This window comes from Tyto alba, unplaced genomic scaffold (assembly GCF_018691265.1).
Source record: "Tyto alba isolate M040663 unplaced genomic scaffold, T.alba_DEE_v4.0 Super-Scaffold_19, whole genome shotgun sequence".
Classification (NCBI taxonomy): domain Eukaryota; kingdom Metazoa; phylum Chordata; class Aves; order Strigiformes; family Tytonidae; genus Tyto; species Tyto alba.
In genome coordinates, this window is record NW_024881281.1 from 212,184 (window position 1) to 227,054 (window position 14,871).

General features: G+C 39.5%; 1 protein-coding gene across 2 annotated transcripts in view; it reads right to left on the reverse strand.

Annotated features, from left to right (window-relative positions):
- Positions 1-1,362: 1,362 nt before the first annotated feature.
- The window catches only part of PITPNM3 (PITPNM family member 3), a 147,527-nt gene continuing 134,018 nt past the window's right edge, over positions 1,363-14,871 (reverse strand). For both annotated transcript variants that reach the window (XM_032982324.2, XM_042791791.1), the window contains exons 14-20: positions 13,916-14,032; positions 13,113-13,229; positions 8,971-9,119; positions 6,793-6,942; positions 5,752-5,935; positions 5,225-5,353; positions 1,363-4,850 (exon numbers count right to left, since the gene is read on the reverse strand). In XM_032982324.2, the coding sequence (XP_032838215.1) occupies positions 4,542-4,850; positions 5,225-5,353; positions 5,752-5,935; positions 6,793-6,942; positions 8,971-9,119; positions 13,113-13,229; positions 13,916-14,032 (1,155 nt within the window). In that variant the 3' untranslated portion in view covers positions 1,363-4,541. The remainder of the gene's footprint in view (positions 4,851-5,224; positions 5,354-5,751; positions 5,936-6,792; positions 6,943-8,970; positions 9,120-13,112; positions 13,230-13,915; positions 14,033-14,871) is intronic.

Consider the following 14,871-nt stretch of genomic DNA (forward strand, 5'->3'; position numbering starts at 1 on the left):
CAAAACTTCACTTAAGGTATCTTCCAGTAGCTACACACACACACGCGCGCGCGCACACACACAAAACCAAAACACCACGGTTCTGACAGTGTGTTTTCACACCACCTCTGGTAAGTCTAGCATTGCTATGAATCACAACCATTTCTTTACAGTAATTTAAAATTGGATCCATATCAACAGGGCAAAGAAGTAAAAAATGCTTCCAACTGTGGCCTACTTTGCACTCAACTGTATTGCTGCCTTAGCACCCGCTGGAATAGCAGTTTTGTGTTTTACAGTTTCGCTTTTGCTTCCTCCATTCATTAGGTTAAAAGAACGTGCTTTTCTGTAACAGACTGGAGGCACTAAAGGTGCTGAAACTACTGATAAGTATAATCTGGGTTCCCTGGTCACCCACCATTCCTGCCTGACTTCTCTGTCCCTTTCCTTTCTGTGTGTGCTTTAACACTTCCATAGCCTATAACGTTTAATTAAGTGCTGACTGCACAGAGACTGCAGCAATGAGGACTTGCAATCAGAGAATACGACTGTAGGATCAAGCTAATCCTTAGCAAATGGCCTTCTTAGAAGCACTGATAATCCTTCTGAGAAAGCACAAGTAAAACTGAAATCCGATTGCAAACTGAATACCTATGAACCACCACATGCAGTTTCATGTGGACAAAGTGTGTAACTAAAATTCTGACCAGAAGGAAATGTAAGAGAAAACACGATTGAAAAATTATGCTATAAACCGAGTAATTCATGAGGCAAATGTCAGAGGTGGGGGGAAACTAATGGTTCAACATGCATGAGGGTCCCAGAAGTTACTACAGAACATTTGTTGAACTGCCAGCCCAGCTGTGAGATGTCATGGTTTGAGGCTGCTCAGCAGCCAACCACCCTGCAGCCGCTCACCCACCCTCCCCCCCAACCTGGGAATGGGGAAGGGAATTGGAGGGGTAAAGGGAAACTCACGGGTTGAGATAGAAACAGTTTAATAACGGTAATAAAATGAAAACAATGACAGCAACAGAAAATATAAACGGGCAATGCACAATGCGATTGCTCACCACCCGCTGACCAATACGCAGCCCGGTCCCAGCTAGCAATCCTGAAATACCAAGATCCCACAGTCGCAATCCTGGAAGTGAGAGAGAGCCCTCCTTCCCGACCACCACTCCCCTATATAGTGACTATGATGTTACATGATCTGGAATATTTCATTGGCCAGTTTGGATCTGGTGCTCTGGCCGTGCTACCCCCCTGCTTCTTGTGCACTTGTGCTCAGGCAGGACATGGGGAGTTGGACAGTCCTTGAAATCTCAGCAGCAGCTGAAAACATCAGTGTGCTATCAGCATTCTTCTCATACCAAACCCAATGCTGAATCCAAAACACAGCACTATTCTAGTTACCAAAAAGGAACATTAACTCTATTCCAGCCCAAACCAGGACAGATGTCTAAAATGACACTCCATCTTGTTCATATTCTGAGCTCCAACATAAGTTGTTTTACCATTTTAGTGGCAACTGGCTAATGCTTTCAAAACAAATGCATCTGGCATCTGATGTTTCAGAAAACTGGCTAATTACCATGAAGCTTTAACCTCCAAGCTAATGCCTGTATCACTGTTTGCCAAAGTGCTCAGCTGGAGGCATGTGATCAGGAGATAAACCATTCCATCCCTGAGCAACAAGTAGTGTTGGAATTACACAAAGGCCACATGAGCTCTCCCATGTTGTAGGAAACAAAGTTAATGAAAGTATTTTCAGCTTGATTTCAATACCATGTGTAGACACTTTAAAATTGTTACCACTCTAAATCATGCACACACACACCCACGCATTTGTTTTACCACTATGAGCTCATGATATTCTTAAGCCAGCACAGTGACTTCTGTAAAGGTGGCCTAGTTATTAATAGAAATACAGAAAATCAGAGTTTTCATGACATGGTACCCTGCAAAATGACACTGCGTCTGCAAGAGTAAAAGACCTTAACCCAGGAGATTTCTCTAACCTCGTGCTCAGACACTAGTTCCTTTAATACAATCACGGATCCCTCTTTCAAAATGAAGCAGGCCTTTCCACTACAGCAACTTAAAACAAAAAATAGATTTTGGAGTCTCTTGGATGATAGAGGTAGACGTCTAAAGCAACGTTAGCTTTGAACTTTGCAGCAGGAATGATTACCGTCAGGAGACATGCTGCACAACACCCAGTGCTTAAAAAAAACTTTGCAATCAATGTTGCTTTTAGGCCCCCCAGCAAATTTAAAATTTGCCTACTGAGTTCCTCCCTCACAAACATTGGATTCCCATGCCTGTTTAAAACTAACAACCAGGAGTCTTCTAACAGTGAACAGACTGGAGGGAGATGGAGTCTGGTGTACCTGTGCAATCTCTCCCTGCTGCAGAGGCTAGGAGAAGAAATGGACTATGTGATTAGAATTAATGCGCACAGTGGGCCAAGACAGAACACTGAATAATTCCTCCAAGTTTGTGGGTTAAAGAACTAGGTGTGATAATACTGGGAAAGCATTTGTAAACCTGAAGACTTCTTCAATGTAGTTTGTGAATATCTTTCATTTAGGTTTTGTAGCTGTCTGACCTGGCAATACAGCATAAAACCCCAGTCCCTTGTAATGTCGTTACCTGCTCCCAATTAGTGTGAGCTACCAAACTTTTAATATCTTTCCTAAATCTTCAGCAAAGATGAGCCCTTCCCTTAAAAGAAGCATTGTAAAAACCAAATTACTGACGTGCCAGAGATCTTTCAGGAAGTTTTAAAATAGGTAACTGACAATCTTGTCAAGTAGCGTCTAAAAAACTAAATCAAAGATCTCCATTTTATAAGCTACTTTGCTGCCTTTTAAGGCAAAAGCCACAGTACTATGCCATTCAAAAAGCACACTGAAACTTTTGAGTGAACAAGAAGTACAGACTTAAGTTTACTTCTGCACTGCCTTAATAGTTTTCTAGTGCATTCCTTGTTAGCATTACATGTCAACTTTCAACACAATTAACCAACAGACTTGTTGAAAGACTGTTTCTGGTCTAGCTACAGACTAGGAAAACCTGAAAGTAAGGGCAGGGGGAAGGAAGGCACGACACCCTCTCCACCCAAACTCCCTGAAATTAAAACCAACCAACCAAACCTGAAAAAGACATCTATTGACTTCAAGCTTTCTTAGTGTCAATAGTCTGGTTTTAACTTTTAAAGAAAAGGTTTTTTATGTGCCCTTGTAACTTCATTGCAGGTTTTAAAACATGCTTCAGTTCAGACATGAAAGTTCTCTTGGTGATTTTAGTACAGTGGAAGTATCTGCATGAAGAATCTGCAAACTGCTACTATGTTAAACTAACCACAACACTTTAGAAATATTACCACTTAGGGAAAATTTCACACATTTACTTCTGGTAAGTTCACTGAGTGATCCAAGAGAGATTGAAATCAGCAAGAAAACAACTATTTGGCACCTGTAATTTGGCATGTCCATTCTTTGAAACTCAAATGGTGTAATTCTGAATGCTACAGATTGTCTTAACACAGCAGTTGCTATAACACACAAGAAGGTAGACAATTTACCCATAGGAATTCCATTACTTTTTTTCTTCTCCAGTGTAAAGATTCTAGTTAGAATAATGAAAAAAGTGATTGCTCTGAAGTTTGCAGATCCCTTAGTAAAAGGGCTCCCTTTAGTTTACCATCTTAGGATCTGTCTCTCAGACTGAGATGATCTGAGCTATCTCCTTACTCAGAGCAGTCCACACATTTTGCACAGTCACCAAGTTCCACAAAACAATGTAATCTTTGTACACTTGCACATTACTTTGTATACAGCAACACTAACTGCTTCAAACTGTGGCAGACACATTTATTTCTAACATGAAGTTTTTATGATTTGGTTCGTAAGTGGAGTTCTCCCATTTACTTGATGTCCAGCACCTCACACAAACACGAGTGCCCATGTTGGGGTCTGTTGACCAACACTGTAAGGTGAAAGGAAATCTTGGGTTTAAGGCACCCAAAAACCATCTTGCTGTACAAATCCTGACCACCGATTACTCTAGTTACCACCTCTTCTTCCCTTGCAAGTGTATCGCTTTATCAAAAGTGGAAATAGGTACAACTATTTAAACATTAAATGTGTAAACCTTCTCTGTAACCGATGGGACCCACCGTTTATACTGTTTTGGGTGCAGCTAGTTAGCTGATATCACAATCCTCCTTCTGAGTAAAATTAGCCTGTTACGGCTTCTTCTCTTATTGCACATTGTATTAGATCTGTTGTAAAAAATAACCAAAGATATTTTCTGTTGCTATGATGTATAAGCATTTGCAATAGTTTTAGATGGTTTTAAAATTTCCCAATAAACATGTCAAGAGGAACAGACTGGAAGTTCCTCAGTTGGTGTAAGAAGGCAGATTCCAGAACAGGGAAGACTCCAAGGTGCAGGTTCCCCTCTACATCTCTTAGTTTGAAGCTGCCTAATTATTATCCTTGAGGCACACCTACAAGTTTAATGGGGTGCACCCAAGATCTATACTTCCAAGCTTCCTAGGGAACAGATTCAAATTTGTGAACTCCACCTCGAACCCAAGCAACGGAGGGCAGATGCCTGTCATGATCTTTGTCTGATTCGGGCTGGCTCTGGGCACGCTCTGGCTTGGGGTTTGAAGAAGGTGGGTCAGGTTGCTGTACAGACATAGTCCTGCGAAGATGGTTTCTCTTGCGCAAAAACTCAGGTTGGGAGTGGAGGCCAAAGCTGCCTTTTCTCAAGATCATCCGAGAGTTGTTCTTTTTGGGTCGTGAATGGAGACTGAACTCCAGAGAGGCCAAGTGGGCTGCATAACCTTCACTGAGGAACTGCAATAGGAAGGAAAGAAAGGGAGTGACAAATTACTGGTGCCTTGACTTGTGAGCTCTATGAGGAATTTGGCATCCCAGCTGGATACCTACAGAGTACCAATATTCCTCTACCCTCACTTTTTTTTTCTCAGTGACCTGTTCCATTTTGTCATTTAGCAACATGATGCATGCACTTCCAGATACAACCTATGATCTCTCAATTCTCTTCACTATTCAACCTGCCAGAAAATGCCTCATCTGAAATAAAAATTGCCCTTCTTTCTCTGAAACATTGTCTCTGCTCTTTATCTTTTTTATGTGTGTGTGTGTTCACACACATGCATCTTCTTTTTCTCCTAGGACTTCCTGATTGAGTAGCAAGAGTTACTTACCTGACACTGTGCCTGGTATTTCTTTGTTGATCGTCCAACTATGTAGATCTGGGATGGTGACAGAGCCAAGACATTGTACACAGAAATATCCTTCATGGAACCATATGCGGCGCAGATTTTGATGTGGCACTGAAACAAATATTACTTCCAAAGTGAATGCTGTATTAAACACCATGCACTACAAGGATGGCGCTTGTTTTGCAATGAAGCAGCAGATGAGTTCATTGTTAACAACCTCATTCTGTAAACTACAGAAAGCTAAATCTGTCTGTCTGCACACCAGCAAGAACTGCAGATATACACACACTAAAGAACAAGCAGTTCATTTATTTAATTTGTCATGCCAAGAGGCCCCTTTGGATGTTTTATCAGTCTTCCTTGATTTTTAAAAAGTAAGAAAAGAAATGAGGAATGGCAAAAAAACTTTGTGATGGCCAGTGAGTTTTACGGTTCAAAAGGAAGGGAGAATTCTAACTTCACTGAATGACATTCTCTTGAAAAAAGTTTTATAAACAGTTTTCTAGTACCTCTTGCATGAGATTTCGTAGAAAAATGGTCTTTTGTCGCAGTGGGTCATGAACAAGTCCATCTGAGAAGAAGATCATCCCTTGTGGGAAGTTGTGTTGAGACAACCATGAAACCACACGCTGTTTTTGCATATCTGGACGGCCAGTAATATAGATAATCAGATATCCCAAGTCCTGCCAATGCCTGTCAGAAACAGCAGGTAAATTATGTAGGTACAGAAACAATAACCACAGGTCATGTCAGCATCTCTTTGCTCAGCACAGACCCAGTTAGAAGTTGGACAGTATCCTTCAACAAGTGGAAAGCAGCTTGCCTAAGTCTCTGCTCTTATCAAGGAATTAAGTAATAATGTCTACATCTTGAGGGAGACAGAGGGAAGTTAGAGAGATTCTTATACAGTATGTTACACAAAATATGAGAGCTATCTAAAATAGAACTTGCTGTGCATCAAGTCCCACTACCTTTGAAACTTTCAACAAGATTTCCTGCCATTTCAGCTGTAAGGAGTGGAAACCCTTGAAAACTGACATCCCTTCATTCCTATGCAAGTTCCAAAACGAGAGCTGTATTTCCCCATCCAGTGTGACATTAACAGACTTGCAAGAACAGATTAAAAGGCCTTTTAATTTTTGCTCAAAAAAATGCTCTTGCATTCATGGCACTTGGTATTTTTGAAGTAGAAGTATGCCCCTACCTGAAGTTTGTGAAACACAAAATACACTCCGCTCATCACAGTAACACATGGAATCATTACTAATTCATTGCACACACTTTAAGGACATATTCTTAAGAAGCATGTTTTAATTTTTTAGGCAACTTACACTACAAATCTCAAAGTAAACCATAGCATTTTAAGATTCCTCTGAAAATCTGACAGACTTTCTGTCCAAGCAAATATAGAAATATATCTGCAAAGAATCCTGTCCTTTAAAGAATTGTTGTTTAGTAAACCCCCCTCCTATTCTGCCCTCCTCTTTCCTATTGTGTACAAACAGGAAAGCTGGAGATTTAAAAATGTGAAGAGTGCAAACGTCACTTACCTGACAACATCAACGGCCCCAGCTCGGACTTTGGGGTCACTTCCCATAATTGAAACACTTGCTGCAAATGAACCGTCAATGCTGAACACAACACATTCCATTCCACGGGGAAGCACAGTCAGGTAACTTGCAGCACTACTCTGGTCCCCTCTGGAGAGTCAAAGCAATAAATACATTTAAAAAGCAAAATGTCAGAATGTATTTTCTGCACGTTCTAGTTAAGACCTTAAACGATATCTGTCTGGATCTACAGCTTCTAAAATTGCTGTCAAATAGGACTTTTGATTTCAGTCCTATGTAGGGCAATTATAACTTACATTTTTAGGAAATGGCTTTACAAAGAGAAATTTAGAAGCTGACTTTAATAAGAAATCACATGTGTATAAATACCTAAACAAATTATGAAAAAAAAAGAAAACAAAAAACAGAAAAAACAAACAGCCTGAAATACTCAATCATGCTATCTGTCTATATATGTACACATATAAGACATGAATGCCATATACATGCACACACACACACACACACATATAGCACACAGAAATTAGCTAGATATTTTTTCTGGCAGTTTATGGTTACTGGCAAATTATTAGAAATTATGAGGGAAGAATTGATATGCACCTTTTATTGGCAAGTGCTTATACAAATCAGCTTTTCTCCATTAGATAAACAGTCGGTAATAATAGCATTACCAACCCTCTATCCTTGAAAATTACAATGGGAATGCCAATCCAGGAAAGTAAAAAAACAAAACAAAACAAAAAACCCCAAAGAAACCCAAAAAGCAAAGGCCCAAAAGAGAAATGCAATCATAGATAGCTTTTCTCATGTAAGGGCACGTGAAATGCTGTTTCCTCCTCAAGATACATTTTCCTCAAGAGGTCTAGACATTAAGACACTAATACAGCACAAAGTGATCCAAAGCTCTTACCATCCCATGACTTCACGTTCCCTAAAAAAATGTAATTAGAAGACCACATCTTCTTTCCTTTAGAGAGGTGATTATTGTATGATCTAGAAAGTTCTATCTGAAGATTCTTACAATATGTGTGCACAGCTTAATGAGCAAAGACAGGACAATTTCTTTCATTCTTGTTTGAAATTTACTCTAGTCTAAAAGCCCATGGGAGCTTAGCTCCTGAATACACCCTAATTCGTTTTCAAGTAACTCTCTTTTCTTGAATTGCCTGTCTGTTCTATCACACTGAGGTAAAACATTTCTTTCTCCTCAATTAGCACTACATGGGATTGTAAATTGACTTTGGATTTGGTTAACTGGTGGGTAACAACACATTCTGTTTCAGCTAAATTCATCCCACTGATTTAGCCGCCAAAGTGGGGATTCAAAGGAAGCTGTAAAGCTACTTCCTAAGTGGCTAGGCAGTTTAAGTGCAATATTAAACTAAAACTCTGTATTAAATCAAACTGGACTTTTAGTAAATGTAAGGTTTTTTCAAAGCACAGCTAACCCAGGTGTGCACCTAGGCCAACAAATTTTATTTTACACATCTTCATTCTTCATACTTTACTTAGCATAGAGATTTTTAAGAAATGCTGGTGAGCTAGGAGAGCTGACTGATTTTACTTTAATGATTTGTTATTTTCGGGTGCTGGTTGTTTTTGGTTTGGTTTTGGCTTTTTTTTTTTTCCCCAATTTATAATAAACATGGTCTTGAGTATAGAATTAAGGTAACTCTTTTGATCAGCCTGACATCAACAGATAAACAGGTGGCTGAGAGCAAGGAAGTACATCCTCTACTGTTAATTTCAGTAAGAAAAGCTTCCTGTCAGTCTGAAGAACACAAAGCTATACCCTTCAGCAGTCTTTTCCTCAACGAACAGGCTGCAAAATGTCCCAAGTCACACATTCTTGCCACAAGAAGACTGATTACAGTCATCCGGTCCCCATATTTTGCAAGACCAGGTGCTCCTAAATTGAACTGCACTGAGGATTTGTGTTGCAGTAGGGATAAACCCACCGGCCCGTGCACCTCCAAACTGGCCAGTAAACAGATGATCACTGCTTCAAATTTAAGCTGACAACACAGTGACAGGACCAAGAAAATATAACTAACTGTCCACAATCTCCCATTGGCACCCCCTTCAATCTTATACACCTTGGTGTTTTCCTGATCACAACAACCCATCACAGCCGTCGTTCCAGCTCGGAGCTATTACCTGACCACCATTTTGATGGGATACACCCCAACTCTTAGTCTCTTCTGCTTGGGTATGTTGTAGGATATCCGGCCACTGCTGTTGGATATCTCTGTGTCAAAGTACACCCACCTACCCGAAGATGGCTCAGTCATTATGAAGATATCAACCTGTAAAAGCAACAAAAGAGTCATCTAGTGTGACAGCAGGCAACACCCTCCCCTTATTTACAAGGCCTGCCAAGCCTAGATCACATTATTATCTCCAACTACAGTTTTTACTAAAAGCTTACAAGGAAATTTGAAGAAACTTCAAAACTCAGTAAAAACCTCACAGAGGGTCCTCTCAATTAGAAAATGCTTCCTAACACACAATACAAGAGTTTGTTGTCTTCATCATTTAAAGCACTCAGCAATGCAGGTGTCAAACAAGCATTACAGAGCTCAGAAATTTGGCAGGAACCCTAAACTAGAAAAAAGATAATTTCAGCTTGCATGTGTATATTACATTTTTGCATACTAAACCTACAAAATGGAAGATTTAATCTGGTTATTAGAAAAATAAAATCTTTCTCAAATAATAATCTTGCCTACAAATGCAAACCATAAACATTTCAAATTATCAAGATTTTTTTTCCAAAGCTTCATCAATGTGGTTTTTTTCAACTGAAATATTTCATCAAAATTAACATAAAGTGTATGAAATAACTTTACTTGAACTGGTACTTTTTAGCAAGAAGTGTGTGAGTAAATCTGAGGGAGGTATCTGCCAAGCGCACCTTCTGTACTCAGTTTTTACAGAACTCAGACCTACAAGGTTTATGTGGACTTCAGTGCTCAACATGCAGCCAGATACTCTGCAAGACTTGCCAGCGGCTTATGGGATCACGCTGTTTGTGTTGATATCCTTGATAACTCTGCAGATATGCTCTTCTTGAAAATAACGATGTTACATAACATTGGGATGTAACTATAAATACTACTGAATTTATTTTCAGCTGATTACATTCAGAACTGAACTTTTTGAAGGGATGAGCTTTGGTGCAAGGGAAGAAATGACAGATACTGCTGAACCAGAAGTGTTATCAGGATCAAACAGTGGGTTTACTCCTTTCTTCTGCTTTTTGACTGCAAAGTGAATTTACAGTTCGAATATTGCCTCTTTAAATTCTTGGACAGTGTAAGTAGGAGAAAGCCTCACTTTCTATTCTAACTGATTCTGAATTTCCAACTTTCAAATGCACCATTAGCAGCAAGAGGGCCAAGGAAAACATTTTTATGATTTGCTAGGGAAAAATCTAACTTCTTTCCAACCTGTAAAGGAATATAAGACCTAACCAGAAACAGAAATATTTTCTTTTGAGAATCATACTTCTAACTTTGTTTTATTCAGCCATTCTGTTCTTACCTTCTATTCTTCACCATTAATAAATTTTTTCAAGTCAAGCCACTAAAAATGGGGATGGAAAGGGTGTGTATGTGCGGTTCAGAAAAATAGTTTTTAAGTTTGCATTGGGCATTCTGAAAAATCTGCACAACTACAGCCCTTTCAACATTTTCTTTTTTCAATATCAATGTGAAAGCTACTAGAACAGCATTCTGCCAACTGTGGTCATTGAACTTTTCTGGCTCAGTTTTCCCTCTCCACATCAAGAGATTACAAAATACAGCCATTTATGTAAAGTTATTTGAAATCCTTGGAGGGAAAACATACAAGTGTTAAAAAAATACAGAGAGTATTTCTATTAGTTTTGAAACCCCTCAAAATTGGAGTAAAAACTATCAGTAATTCATCACTGATTCTGGATTCTCCCCAGTGCAGTAATTAATAACAATCTTAACATTTTTACTCAGCAATTTATTTAAAAAATTTTAATGACAGAATTCTATTCAGTACCTGAGCATAGTATGAAACTGTTTTCCCACTTGCAGAAACACAGTTTATTGTTCATCCCTATCCTTCTCAAATAGGAATATGACTTAAAGACAACCAGCCAGAACACAATAATCTACGTAGGGAGGAAAACCATTAGACTACAATGCCCAGAAGATAATTGGTTAAGTAAATCCCAGAGACATCTCTGGCCTCTGAAAAAGCACTGAAATGCTGAAATGTATCTTCAACCTAATTTGCATTTGCACACTACAACACTCAATATGCTGTTTTTTTTACCAGCCCAAATCCATCGCAGTAAAAGACCCAGGGCTAAAATGAATCCAGTCTACAAACATGGAGAAAATCCCACAGGCCCATTTTAGGATTTCTTGGGAAAACACGGGTAGTCTCCAGGACTGAGCCTTGCCTCAATAAAAACTGGCATGTCAAGCTCACCTCAAGTTAATTAACATTTTCTAATAGGTCAACAGACTGAGGCTGAGATTACCTAAGTGGCTTGTCCCACGGCAGAGACTCTCGCAGAAGCTTAAGCTCCTGTCTCCTTGCCTTGACCAGATGGCCTCACCCCCATTATCACTACTCTGTTGTGCCTCAGCAGGAGCCACCTGAAGCAGAGAAGGTTCAAGGAAAATTTCCTGCCTGCTGAGGACAGCACTGTGATGTGACAGAGCAGATCAGGCTCACCTGTCACACTCAAACTAACACATCAGGGTCTACTCAAGTTTGAAGGACACACTACTGATTGACATAAATCCCTCCCCGACTCTAATTCCCAGGAGGGAAGATGGGAGAGGGAAGGCCTTTCCTTTGCCAGATGCAATGGTCTTGTGGTAAAAATGGCTTCTGCTTATTTCTGCACTGTACCAGTTACACGAGTGTCCAGCTGAGGCACTGCTAGGATATAGGCACAAATAATGCCTGCCAGAAGGTTTATTACATACACGGCTTTGATTTGCACTCTTCCTGACTGTAGATCTAATTGAAGACCTTCAGTGCAATCCAATACAATCAGATATATTTAACTGACTTTTTAACTTACATTTGAGAAATGGTCCAAAGAGGAAATTACCAACTTTGAGAACCATACAATTTCAGTGTTCTTCATAGAACCACTATGAACCCCTTTGGTGCCCTACTCATTGTGCCAGAAGAACCTTAGCAATGAATAAAATGTGATCAAATTGAAGAAATTTATAAGTTAATGAAGAGCTGTGATTAAAATCTTAAAATCAGATAAAATCTGTGATCCTGTCTTGCACGTGATCTCAAGTGATGGGGTTGCTTTAAGTTTTTTTACAAATCATATGGGACAAGATTGAAGCAGTGATGGATCTTAAAAATATAACCAGAACTTATATTGACAGTGCAATGTGTATCAACATAGGTGTGCTGAATTCTACAACAAAATCTTAGAAGCAGAACATCACTCATATCTTGTGGAGTTGACAAAGTCCAGCCGTGACAGAAGCACAGTCATCAGAAACATGGTTCCAGAAACAACCATCCCTGACATTTGCACTAGCAAATATACTCCAAAGGAGGCATGCCATCAGCAGGCTGGTCCCTAGGGGCATCAAGTTACTGCTGCATCTTAGCAGAATGGGCACCCACAAAACAGGCCAAGTGAAGCCTTCACACTTTAGTTCTACCCTTGGCTCAGCAACACTGCTCTGTTAATTTCCACAAAAAAATCTTACAGTCTCAGTGAATAAAAACAAATGTGTTCACTTAAGGCTTGGCTTTGTTGGCTGTAAGCCTGGCTACTGCAGGCAGCTTTAGGAGTGACAGTTCCAGTTTTGTCACATTACCACTTAAATTCTAAACCTAGTCTTTACTCTTCCACATATAAGAGAAACAGCAGCCACCTAGCCTCTAGAATCCCTATTCCTCTATCTAGTTGTCTTACCTGGAAAGGAGAAGATACATTTTTCTTTTAGTGATTTGCCAACCCCTATAAAACCATTTTTCCTCCTTGCTCAAAAAGTTAATTGTCCCCAGTAGGCAGTACAACGGGATGGCAGGCTCAGAAATCACTGCATGGCACACTCATCATTAACCAGAGGAGATCGCAGGCACCATGTAACAAGTATGAGAGCTGGAAAAAAGGTCAGCTATCAGGAAAGCCCACTTACAGCACATTTTTGTCAAACTGGTGGGCACTAGTGACACACTTCTCCTCTGCTACTATATGTGCGTGCTACATTCAAGTATTGTTTCTAGTAAAAGCTGGTTCAGAAAAATAAGGGAATTGATTACTCAGAGTTTACCTTTTCACCTGTCAAAGCTACCATGTCCAGAGGTCCATACATAAAGCGCCCAACTAGTACCTGAGGACCATCTTCTGCTGCAATGACATCATTAGCTCGGTGATTAGCAGTCACATTCTGAAATAAGAGCAGAAAGTGGGAAGAGTAGTGTTTGCTTTTGCAGTAAGTCTGCTGTATCTATTATGTTATTATGAACAGTGACACAGAAGCACAGTCTTGGACAGTGTGTCTGAGGTACGTTACAGTGCACCTTAGAGCACCTAAAAAAACTGCTTTCCTATTTCAGCTGAAACCAGGTTTCTAGTAATGCAGGGTTCCTGAATAGGCTTTCTAGTGAGAACGCTCAAGATGACCAAAGAAGAGAGAACATTTAAGAGAATGACAAATATCTTTCACTTCAAGTGGTGCCCTGGAGTCACATGATTATGTACAAGACACACGCATCTTAATTGACATTTCTAACTGAAGTAGCATCTGAAGAATATATTTTTTTTCCTTGAGTTATGGATTCATCTAGCATATAAGAAAATGGAAGAACAATTTATTTGCTTAACTAAAACTTAAGGCCCCTCTGTTATCTAAATAAAGAAATATACTTTCTCCCATCATGTAGTGATAAACCAAGAATAAATTATTCTGATTCCCTAACTATTAATTTGTTTGCCTCTGGATTACATTAGCAGTTTTCAGCTCTTTAGTAATATTCAATTATGTAAACTTGTGCTTTGGGAGATCAAATTCCATTTAAACTGCTGCCAAACCCAAGTTCTACATCTCCCATATACGTTCAGATTTCTACTTACTCTCAATTTGACATGTGTCCTTTTGCGTAGCCATTTTTCTCGTGGATTGGACAGACTTAGTGTTGCTGGATCCAAGTTATCATTTTCCTTGAAATTCACATTTTCATATCTCATCACCTGAAATTATATTAATATTTTAATAAACAGTGTGTGGCCTGGGAAGTTCTGGTACTTGGCAAGGAAAGGGAAAGTACACTGCTGCCCCAGCTGAATGACACTGCAGAGCCAAAAGCACAATGAAAGTAGAAAGGGATACAGGTCATATGTTCACATTAATTGTATAGACAAATAAACTGCTTTCACTCTGTTGGCCAACACATAATCTCAAGTACTTATTGAACAGCTTTTCCATTCACAACGGAGCTTGCACGTTCTTCCAGAGAAAATGGTGAAAACACTAGGATGGTATCAAGTGACAGTCACATTGTCTGCTCATGGTCAGCAAAGTCAGTAAAGCAGCTTAAGGCCACAGATTTAGTTTTTAATGTCCTTTGTGTGGCAGAGGTCAGATTCCTGACTCCATCTGTATTGATTTTCTATACATATACCCAGACAGAATAGTTCCTATCACCTTTTGCATATTACTCACCACTGTAGTAGGTGATATGCTCAGGATTTGGCTTGTGGTTAGTAACATCTAAAGATGAGAGGACTTTAACCTGTGAATATGCAGAACCCTAATCTGTCATACAAGCTACACATTCTTACAATCTAAATATTATACACTTACCAAGGAACTTGCATGTCTACCTCAGATTTCAGGACACAACCCACATATTTCGGAATCTGTGGGTTATGCCCTGTTTCAATTGACACTATAAGCCCTGTCTTACTGAGATCTGTGGTTTGTACCCTACGATCATAGATAGTGTAAGGTGACTTCATTTTGAATGAGAAATAGCTTAGTCTGTCTCTTTCAAAAGCTAGCAGAAAATCACTCAAGTTGAACAGCTGGT